This window comes from Pelecanus crispus, chromosome 6 (genome assembly GCF_030463565.1).
Source record: "Pelecanus crispus isolate bPelCri1 chromosome 6, bPelCri1.pri, whole genome shotgun sequence".
Classification (NCBI taxonomy): domain Eukaryota; kingdom Metazoa; phylum Chordata; class Aves; order Pelecaniformes; family Pelecanidae; genus Pelecanus; species Pelecanus crispus.
In genome coordinates this window covers 43,400,002-43,410,945 of record NC_134648.1, presented here as the reverse complement: position 1 = coordinate 43,410,945, position 10,944 = coordinate 43,400,002, and the positions used below count along the sequence as shown (strand labels likewise).

The following is a 10,944-nucleotide window of genomic DNA, read 5'->3' as shown; positions in this document are numbered from 1 at the left end:
TGCTTATCTAAAATTTAACCAACAAGTTTACTATCATTTTTTGGCAAAGAGAGGCCCTTAACCTAACTATGGACCAGTAAGATTCAAGATGCATTACAACAAAATTAATTTGGCTTCCCAAGGAAAATATGACACAATTCCACCAAGAATCCATAAATAAACAATGATGTCATACTAATTTTGCTATACACTGTTTCACAGGCATTTGTGTTGAAACTTGCACATGAATAAACACTCTCCATCAAATCCTGGCATAAATAATGGTACTGCAACAAAGAAAAGAATCAATATCCTTGTATATTAATATCCCTTTATAATCTGCTTACATTATTTGCTCAGACTGTAGTATAATCCATTTTCCTTAACAATCAATTTATATCACAAATATACATACGGAAAAAAAATCATTTTAAATGAATTTCTACCTCATTAAACTCCTCTTAATGAGTCTGGGGATACAGCTTTAGAGTAAATGAACAGAAGGTATTTTAAATAAAATTAGCTAAGTTTAAATAAAAACAGCTCATACTTAACAACACCCTACGGTTAGCAAAAATGAGCCAGTTTATGCACTAACCACCTAGTGCGATTTCCTCTTCTTCCATAAAGGTTTGCTTTAGGAAGAGCAACCTCACTGAACACTCATGCAGGAGAGAATGTTATTTTAAAATAACAGACAGAAACCAAATATATCCCTGTGTGTAATACTGGCTATTCAAGAATGCATATTGTCCCTTGCTGTGCAGTAGTAATCTTCAGTAATCTTATTCTGTGAATGAGGCTAGGTAATAAAATTTGGCTTCTTACCCACACTACTATGTATTACGTCTTTTTTTTTTTTTTAACACAGTTGTAAAAATAAAATCTTCAGCCTTAAAATGAATTCAGAGACAGACATTGAATTCTGCATCACTCTATCCTGACTTTGCTGAAGCCAATGTTATTCAAAACTTGTATCTGTCAGAATTCACAGTCGGGAGGAAGGCACAACTCTAATTTCAGAGCTGGGTATGTAGCCAAAAACCTGAAAGACAATAAAAGAAGCAGTTGCAATACTTTAACTTTTCCCATTAGCAATGTGATCTCATTTCAGAACTATGCACTTTTTTTAGATTATTTTGATCCCTAGCTATCCAGATCCCTTTTAACTGCATTGTTTTCTGTTCCCTCTGCTCCATAGCAGTATCATTGAAGAAAAATGCTCCAACTTGGTAGGTTCATCTCAATCACCTGAAACACAAACATTGCTTGTTTTTAAAGAAGCGACAAACAATATTCAGATTAATAATTTGCTTTTTCATGCAGAAACTACACAGCATACTATTCTTACCCCAAGCATGTAACATTTCCCCACCAGACGACAAGCAGATTTTTCATTTCTCATCAAAAAAGAAACAAAACCCCACTCCCTGCTAGCTGTAGGGCATCGATAAGCTGAGCTGTAGAAATATGTTGTTTATTCTGTTCCAGAGCATGTACCCTTGCTGCCTGTCCCCTCCTTAGGGGTCACTGGCAGATCATAAGCCCTGTTTTACCTTCTGCAGAAGGTATTAGTATTTGCTGATTTCCTCTTACATTTTTAGCAAGGACTTCCTTTATCGCTTGCGCGTCACACAAGCTGCTTTTAAATATTTGCGGAGCGAAGCCGTGGCCGCGCTGCGGCCCCCGCCGCCAGGCCCTCCCTGGGCGCCGGCCCCAGGCCCGCGCTGCCGCGCCCGTTACTCCCCCACAGGATGATGGCGGCGGGTCCCCGCTCCTACCCCTGCCCCCCTCCCGCCCTTCCAGCCGCCTGCGATCGCGGCTGTGGCCCGTGGGCTCCTGGGCAGGGAGGCTGCTTCTGTGCCGGGGTACCCAGCCCCACCGGGCAGCGACGGCAGCAGCCTGCGGCGGCGGAAAGGCGGTCCCCGGCCCGAGCGGCGCGCACGCCCGCCCCCGCCCTCAGGCCGTGCGGAGCCCGCGATGGCGGCGGCGCGGCCGGCGCTGGCTCGGGCCCTGCTGCAGCAGTGCGCGTCCGCCCGGCTGCAGGTGAAGCCGCCCGAGAGCGGCTCCGGGGCCGAGTGGGTGGAGGTAATGTCTGCCGCGGGCCGCCTCCCCCCCGCTATCGCCCCTTCTCCCCTCGGCGGGGCGGGCGGGGGCGGCAGGAAAGCGCAAGCGGCGGGGAGGAGGGGGCGCTGGGTGAGGCCGTGGCCTGTCCGCCCTCACAGAGGGTGCTGCCGCTGGTAACAGCCGGAGCGAAACGCCCGCCCTTCCCTACGCGCGGCCGGATCAGCAGTGCCAGCAGGCCTGAAGGAGAGCCCGGTTTGGCTCGCTAGCTTTACTTGCCCTCCAAACCTGCAGCCCGCCTCTGCTTAGGCTCGCTCTTCAGAGAGCTGGCTGCCTTGGAAGCACCCCCAGGTGGTGGGCTGGCCCGGCTAGCAGCAGAGAGCCCATCCAGCCGCTTCTCTGCCCTGGCCGGGAGCGGGAAATAGGAATGAAAGGAGTAAGAAAACAAGTGGGCGAGAGTAAAGTCAAAGGAAACACTTGCCAGTTACCATCCCAGGCAAAACATACTTGGCTTGGGGAATTTAAGTTAATTTGTTGCCAGTTAACATAAATAGTTAATTAGTTATTTGGATATTGGGGGGGAAAAAAAAAACTCCAAACATTTAGACATTTGAGGAAAAGACCCTTCTTCCTTTCCAGGCTAAGCTTCATTTCAGACACCTCTCCTGCCCCCTTCCACTCCAGAGCCCCCCCCTTACCCCCATGTTCTCGCCACAGGTTACACTCAGTCCCTTCAGCAAGGCAACAAGCATCGCAGGTTGGGGTCAGTGCGTAGCAGGTTCTCTCTGCAGCTCCTTCTCGCTTTCCCTGTGCTCCGGCATGGGTCCTCTATGGGCTGCGGTCCCTTCAGGAGCAGGGTGGCTGCACCATGGAGCACCTACTTCCCCTCTAATTTTGTTGTTCCCTCTTCAGTGTTATCTGCTCATAGACTTTCACAGAGGTGCTACAAACTTGGCTGATGGGCTCAGCTGTGTGCCTCATTAATTGTGTGATAGTGTACACTTGGAGAAAAAAGGCCAGGTAGAGCAATGGGACTATGGCAGCAGTAGTTCTGATTTTTTTTTTTCCAGACCACTAACAAAAAATTAAATTTAGGATGTAGACCACCACACAACTTGAGGGAAACATTTGTAATTTCTGCCTTTTCCTCCCATAGTCTTCTCTCTGGAGAGGTAGGTCAGTCTACTGACTCTTTGAGCTGTGTGCTATGCATACAACCCAGGGCGATTTAGCAAAGCACAAAGGCTGCCCTTTGGGATGCACTGTCCTGCTGTAGTTGTCACCATTTATGGATTACCTACACTATAATAACTCCTCTGTGCAGGTGTCAACTATTTAGCCCTTGGGGTTTTTTGGTTTTGTCTTTTGTCTCTCTTAAAGACTACTACAACAGAAGGGGCTAAATACAGTCACTCACATAACTTTTTAAAAGTAAAAATTCTGGTGTGTTTAAAGGGCTTATGAGTTCATTCAACAAATCTGAAGAGAGTTTAAAAAAAACATCTGTCCCTAGGTGTTTCCACTGTTTGACTTTCACATTGTGCTTAAAACGTTTCTCTCCTTGTTCGGAAGAGGCAGGTGGATCCATAAGACCTAGTTTCTGCAGCACTGTCTGGGAAACTGGAATATTTCGCTCACAGGAAATACGTGTCATCTCACAGATGCTGTGTTCAGCTGAAGCGCATCTGTGTGTATTGCATTATTAGCCTCTCAGTGTAAGGTTAGTTATATTCAAAGTTGCTCAGCATAGCATAAATTAAATTTAGGAGAAATATCATATTTCTAGCTTGCTAATCTCAGAAGTAATTGGAGATCTAGTAAATAAAAGCTGAAATGTCACTTTGCTGGCTGTCTTTTAAACTATCCGAAAAGAGCGTATGTTACGGTTTAGAGGTACATGACTAACTCTATTGCAAGGAAGTTACGCTGTTTATATCTCTTATTTGAAGTTTTAAATGGCTTAACCAAAATCACTGGGAAAGTAGTAGATTGCACTAAAGGAATCTGCAAAAGATTTGGGCAGTCTCAGCAGCAGGTATTTTTCAGACATGAACCTTACTAGTATTTGTCATAGTACTTAGGAATCTTTCCTGGATACCTGGGTCTTTTTAGGAGGAAACTAGTCACCATGCAGCAAAAACCTATGGGAAGTTCATAGTTTCTTTAGGATGACTACTTTAGAGGTCATTGGAAGGAGTCTTTGCTGCTGACATTTTCTGGTAGGGTAATGTTACTTCCTATATATGCATGTCAATGCAAAAATAAAAAATATAGACTTCACAAACTATTATTTACATAAACCAGCGTGTTCCTGATGATCTTAACAACTTAAAAGTAGGTCCTCACCTTGAGAAATTTCTAGTGTACTACAAATAGCACATTATGTAGGTGGCTTTGAATAGCTTCTGAGCTTTAAGAGACCCTTGTAGGTACTTTAGGAACTTAGAGCGGATGTTCTTTATCTGGAAAAAAGGTTAAGAGTGTACTTTTTATCTATACGTGAATCACTGCTCTTCATTGTGTTTTCATGATTGAATTTTTCTGGCCTGTTGAGGATTACTAGGGATGGGATGTCTTGTTTATGGAGAAATGCTGGTTAGATAGCATCCATAATGGGTTTATGTATACAGCAAAATACTTGAGGAAAAAAGGAATTCTTTTAAATGCAGGGGAGAAATAAGGTGAGATTTGGTATATTTCACAACTGTGGGAGTAAAGAAAGATAAAAATGAATATTCAGCTAAAAAGTGTAAGTGCTTACACTTTATGCAATGAAAACTGTCTCTCCCTTATCTTATTTCCCTTGATTTGTCTTCTGGTTAAGACAGCAAAAAGAGGTGCAAAGTACCAGGCACAGTACTTGTTCTGTGACCTGTGGAAGATGATGTAATCTCTCTTTGCTGCAGCTGAATGTATGAAATACGAAGAAATCTTCTCACAGGGTAGCAAATCTGAACTTGAAACGGAAATGTCAAAGAATAGTTTATATAAATTGGTTTCACAAACTGGCTTTCTAAGGATTACAAAGTGTGACCATTTTCATTATCAGTTGCATTACATTTTCCTGGGGAAAAAAAAGAAAAAGGTAGAGTTGAGATAACATTTTGCACATTATATTTGGGATTTGCTAATGAAATCATGCAAAACTCAGATGAATGTATTTAGTCAGGAGGGTAAGGGACAGTCTAGTTATTTGTTTTTCCTGCAAAAGGGCTAAAAAGGAGTATTTGGAGGCAGCATTGCTAAGGCTGGCTCTATGGCCTTAGGGGCTGGGTACTTCAGCCCTTCATGATGCAGGTTGCCTGCTCTGATGATTACTTAGGACAGTTGTATAATAAATGCCAGTGTTGCAAAGTAACATGCTTTGCTGGTTTATTTATGTAGGCATTTTACTGATAACAGCAAATCCACATAGAGCACAATTTCCCTGCCCAACTGCCTGCCTGTCACTACGTAAGTTCCTTGCAGCGGCTGTTTGCACATCAGCATGTTGAATTTGTAACCTTCTTATCTGTGTTATTTTGCTTGTCTTTTCCTGCATTAAATGTAGCTCTGAAGAGCAGTCAACTAGACTTTGAAGGGTTACAGAGGACCTTTAGCAATGGCAGTGTTTTTGCTGTGGTTCAAAAGGTTTAAACATTCCCATTCCTTACACTGGCAACAAGCACGAGTCTTAGGACATCTGAAACACTGATACAAGATCAGAGGACTGACATGCATTATTATTAGGTTAGTTCTTGAAATTGCATTCAATTTTACATCTTCTATTCAATTAAGAAAATTAAAGAACAAAAAAGTGAGACATAACGAGGTTGAAGCATGGTTGCACGTGTTGAAAATAGTGTTCAACGACAGTTTTCCTAGTTGAAACCATAAGTTTCAACTTAGAAATAGTTGAAGAGTTTTCGACTATAGCATAGTTGAGAAGTGTTTTAGAAGATCATAAACATGCAATATAAATAGAATCATCCTCTAGTAGCTTTAACTTGTCTCTGAATTAATTCTTTTTTTCATTTAACATCCCGTCCCTCTAATTTCCTTCAATAAATATGTCTCATCTTTTGATAAAAAGTATATTCAAAAATAAGCATCCAATCACGAGAGAGGCTGGAAAAATAATGAGTGTTTTTACTTAATCTTTAGCTGTCTGGGTTTAGGATTTGCAGATGCCACTTTGTTTACCTTTTTGTCTTTTTAAATGAGCTGCTTGCAGAACATTGTTACTTCTGTATGTGAGTGCAAAAAGTACTGTCACAAGCCTTGGAATTAGCATGATCTTCTGTGATGTGCGCTATATAGTGGAGTCACATTTCTAATGCAGTGGTCAGATGTATACAGTGTGAAGGCGTTTGGCCTATTTTGTCACAAGTGTTTTTATTAGTAGGTATGTGTGCATTGTTATTCGCTATTGATATCCTGATGATGGTCTGTTTCCGGAATAACTATTTAGCTAAACACGTAAGGTTATCTAACTTTTGGCAGCCTGTATTTCTCTCCTTTATTCAAACAGATGGTTTGAAATGTCATTTGAGGTTCAGGCCATCAAATTTCTTACAGTGTTTATGAAATATGGCCGTCATTTGGAAACCTGTATAATGTTCTGCAGTGGTCAAAATGAGTTTTGAAAGGAGCCATTTAAAGCTTTTGAAAGATGTCAGCAGGTGATATTTTGGCACAAAGAGCATTCTCTTTTTCTAGAAGTTAGTCACAAGAAAAATAGTTGAGATAGGTCTTCTCAGTCATTGCCTTGAGCATTTTGTTTAATCTCTGCAATAATGAAAGGATAAAACCTCATGTGTATGCCTAAGTTTTCTTCTCCAAAAAGTTTTATCTTCTAAAGAAAAGGGGGAGAGGGAAAAAAAAAAAAAAAGGTATTTTTAAGAAACTATTCACATTTCTTATCCTTTTGCTTTGACAGCATCGATGGTAATGACTCCTTCCTGCCTCAATCTAGTTAGTATCTCTTAGGTGGTATTTCATAAGCTGACATTTATTTTTCTTCTAACAAAAATATAAGGACACTTATTCTTGACAAAGCAGTGGTGAGGTTTTTTTAGATACTATATGCCTGTGGCTATTGTATGCCTTTTTTTTCCTGAAGAAGTTAAACCATTCAGGTATACTTGTGCATGAGACATAATTGCTATTGGCTGCAGAGCCTATCAATTTGTCTTAATAAAGCACAGGTTGTTGCACACATATTTCTTGTGAACTAACTCTAAGAGAGGAGAAAAGCTACACAAGAATTGCCTTGTGCTTTCTCCTCAGTATAGACCTAATTCTTTCCTCAAATAGATAGTTCTTGCAAGTAGTCTCTCTGAATGCCAAAGAAGTGGCATATCCTTTACTCTGCACAAATCAGGGGAAGGGTCCCATTTCACCAATAAGACTTTGCCAAAACTGATAAATAATATTTTGAACAACTTTATAATGTTCCAAACAACGTGATAGTTGTTGGTCATCATATTTAAATTGGTCATCATATTTAAATCTTTAATTAACAGACTCTGTGTTTTTCAGAATTATCCTGTACTAGATTACTTTTAACATCAAAATATAATTCAGTTCACTGACAAGTCCTGTGGTGTTTGTCATGTTTCATAATTGGAAATAAACTCATAATTCACACTGAAATTTATTTTATCTGTATGTTTGATAGGAAAAAAGCTTAAATTATTTCCTATGCTGGATTTAAGTACACTAATTCATCTTGTCACCTTGTCTATGTTAATACTGTACATTGTACATTCCAACTAAATTTGGCTTCACATGGAGCTAATAAATTGACTTAATTGTATGTAGAAACACTGTGCAGATAATCAGTACGTATCTCATAAGCTTCCACAGTGTGGTGTGTAAACTTGATGTCTGAAGCTATACTAAATAACTAAAACTACTCTTGGAGGCTTTTTTTGTAGTCTAGTTTTGTCATTTTTGATACCAGTTTTAATGATAAGTGTGCATGGTGGACAATGAGAAACATTGACATCGTTTTCTGTAATCTTTCGTAGATCCAGAGAGGGCTTGTTATCTACATATGCTTCTTCAAAGGTGCTGATGAGGATCTTGTTCCAAAAATTGGTATGATATAATCCTTGTAAATTCTTGTATTGTTTGAAGAAGAAGAAAAGCAGTAGAGGCAAAGGCAGCAGCAACCATTTGGACAAGAAGTTGTCAAAAAGCCATCAGATAGTATCATTCCAAATCAATCACCTGGCTGAAAGAACAGCTTGGTGGGTCTTGTTTCTTTTGACAGTTGTCCATACCTTTCACTCTGTCTGTCTGCTCATGATCGACCTGCTAGAGAATCAATTCCCATGATGATAACATTCTAGCAAACACAGAAAGCACTGCATCTGCTGTTTGACATATTACATGAATCGGCCAACAGGTTCAGTCCAGCACAGAACTGCATTTAGAGAACACTGTTTTCAGATAATTCATGGTTTGATTTGAGAAGTATTTTAACACTGATCTCACTGTATGTGCAGGATATTTAAAATTATAGCCAGTAGAGGGAGTTGGGTAGATAACTAAACAGTGTCCTTCCCATCTCATTTCAGAGATACTATGTACACTGTTAGTACTTCAAGTGCATTTTTCTGGTTCAGAAGTGATAACAGCAATAACTGCAGTTCTTTCCCTCTTCTCCACATGCGCTTTAACATTTACATCGAAGCAGAGAAGATGCTGTGGATAAGGTCAAATGGTAGTGATTTCTATCTTCACCCACTGTTGTCTTGCCTTGAGGTTTTTTGTTTCATTATTGTTTTCTTTTTTACTTCATTTCTTCTCCCTCCTTTCCTCCATTAATAGCACTGGATCACCTGGGAAATTCCGTGATGCCACATATTCCAGATAAAAGTACCCCTTCTCTTTTCTGTGGCTGGCTGATATTAGTGGTTTTGCAAAAGGTCATGTAACAATAGTGTATTTCAGGCTACTTGCTGGGACCAGCAGAAAGGCCTGGCAGTGTGCAAGCACAGGTGCTATTGAAAATGCTGAGAGCAGCTCCTGGGGGTTCTCTCTTGGCCTTGGAGAGCACAGTCTTTCTGTGATGCTAAACTAAGTTGAAATCTTTGGATATATTTAAAGCTATGATATGAAAATTGATTTTGTGCTTGTGAGAGTTTCATGAGAGTGTTACCTGAGAATAATGACCTTTTCAACTGTGTGGCAGCTGAAACAGGCCAGAAAAAGAAAGTTCTCTTTCCTATTACGAGATTCATCTATGATCATCCTCCTTAAGTGTCTTACCTTACAGGTAATTTTTTTGAAACTGTTTAAATGAATGGTTTAGGTTCCTGAATCACAACTCAGCTCTTTTTGCTTCGAACAACATTAAATTTTTGTGGGTTTGGAGGCATGACTAGTATCCTAACAGCTTTTACAGAGTTGGAGGAAGTTTTGGAGGAATGATTTGATTTGTTATAGAAACACTGGAAAATATAAAGTTAGTAAATGCATCAGTTTTATTTACAAGTTTATACATTCTGGCTTATGAACCAAATTGCATCTCTTGCCTTCCTGCCCATTTCCTCTCTCAAAAGACAAGCTGGCACCTGCACGTCTCGAGGTGGAGCGCTGAAGGGCACTCGCTCCACTTCGAGACCAAACTGCTGAGCTGTGGCTTCAGCCCAGATCAGTGAGTGCTGGGTCCTGCTGCACACTACTGCAACCCAAATTAAAAGACAGTCAGGGCAGAAACTTCTCCAAAGTGCGCTGAAGGTGGTGTTATCTCCTGCAACATGTAGTGTTGAGCAAATGTTGCCTATTTGAGTATCACACAATTAAGTTAGGGTCACTAATTGAATCCTGGGTTCCTTTGGGAGTGTCCAGCTAGCATCCACTTCAGGATTTCAGCCAGCCAACCACTTCCCCCAAAAAATAACTCTTTAGACGTATTATATTAATATAAATGTCTTTCACATTCTTCACAATACTCAGACATCTGAGTTGGTTAATAGTATTTCTTGACTGTCCCTGTTTCATTTAATTAATAAACAGTTTCTTTTATTTGAATAGTTTGTCATGCATCACAATATTGGCTGAATCTTGTTTATGATGTTATATTAGGTCCTGTTTAATTTACTTTAGTTACACTAACTCTTATTTTATCTTTTTTTTGCAGTCAATGTGGTGTTGAATGTTAAATTAAGTGAAAATGAAAGCGGCGAGTATGTTTCTGTTCTTGATTTACCAGGCAATGTGCTAATCATACCGCAAGCTACCCTAGGTGGTAAACTGAAGGGAAGAAAGATGCAGTACCATGCAAACATTGAAAAAGAAAAAGGGCTGGAACTTTATTCTCAGTTTGTGACTTTGTGTGAAAAAGAACTGGCTCTCAATGCCAAATGCATGGAAGCAGGTGTTCTCGTCAAGCATGGCACATATGGAAACAGGCAGGTGTTAAAACTGGATACAAACGGACCTTACACTCACCTGATTGAATTCTGAAAATATAAGTGGTATCCTGGTGTTGTGGTTTAACCCCAGCCGGCAACTAAGCACCACCCAGCCACTCGCTCACTCCCTCCGTGGTGGGATGGCAGAGAGAATTGGAAGAGTAAAAGAGAAAACTCGTGGGTTGAGATAAAGACAGTTTAATAAGTAAAGCAAAAGCCACACATGCAAGCAAAGCAGAACAAGGAATTCATTCACTACTTCCCATCGGCAGGCAGGTGTTCAGCCATCTCCAGGAAAGCAGGGCTTCATCACGCTTAACGGTTACTTGGGAAGACAAACGCCATCACTGCCAATATCCCCCCCTTCCTTCTTCTTCCCCCAGCTTTATATGCTGAGCATGATGCCGTATGGTATGGAATATCCCTTTGGTCAGCTGGGGTCAGCTGTCCCGGCTGTGTCCCCTCCCAACTTCTTGTGCACCCCCAGCCTGCTCGC

The 10,944-nt window shown here is 40.9% G+C and overlaps 1 protein-coding gene across 1 annotated transcript; it reads left to right on the top strand.

Moving 5' to 3' along the window:
* The first annotated feature begins 1,956 nt into the window (after window positions 1-1,956).
* On the top strand, window positions 1,957-10,500 carry DTD2 (D-aminoacyl-tRNA deacylase 2). The gene is made up of 3 exons (XM_075713119.1): window positions 1,957-2,067; window positions 8,055-8,124; window positions 10,175-10,500. Exons 1-3 carry the CDS (start codon window positions 1,960-1,962, stop codon window positions 10,498-10,500), a joined length of 504 nt encoding a protein of 167 aa, XP_075569234.1. The 5' UTR covers window positions 1,957-1,959.
* The last annotated feature ends 444 nt before the right edge of the window (window positions 10,501-10,944 follow it).

Excerpts from the sequence above, each read along its gene's own strand:
- DTD2 (XM_075713119.1), top strand. The coding sequence starts at position 1,960 with ATGGCGGCGGCGCGGCCGGCGCTGGCTCGGGCCCTGCTGCAGCAGTGC. Across the intron at positions 2,068-8,054 it reads CCGGGGCCGAGTGGGTGGAG|ATCCAGAGAGGGCTTGTTAT; the intron begins GTAATGTCTGCC and ends AATCTTTCGTAG. Across the intron at positions 8,125-10,174 it reads GGATCTTGTTCCAAAAATTG|TCAATGTGGTGTTGAATGTT; the intron begins GTATGATATAAT and ends TTTTTTTTGCAG.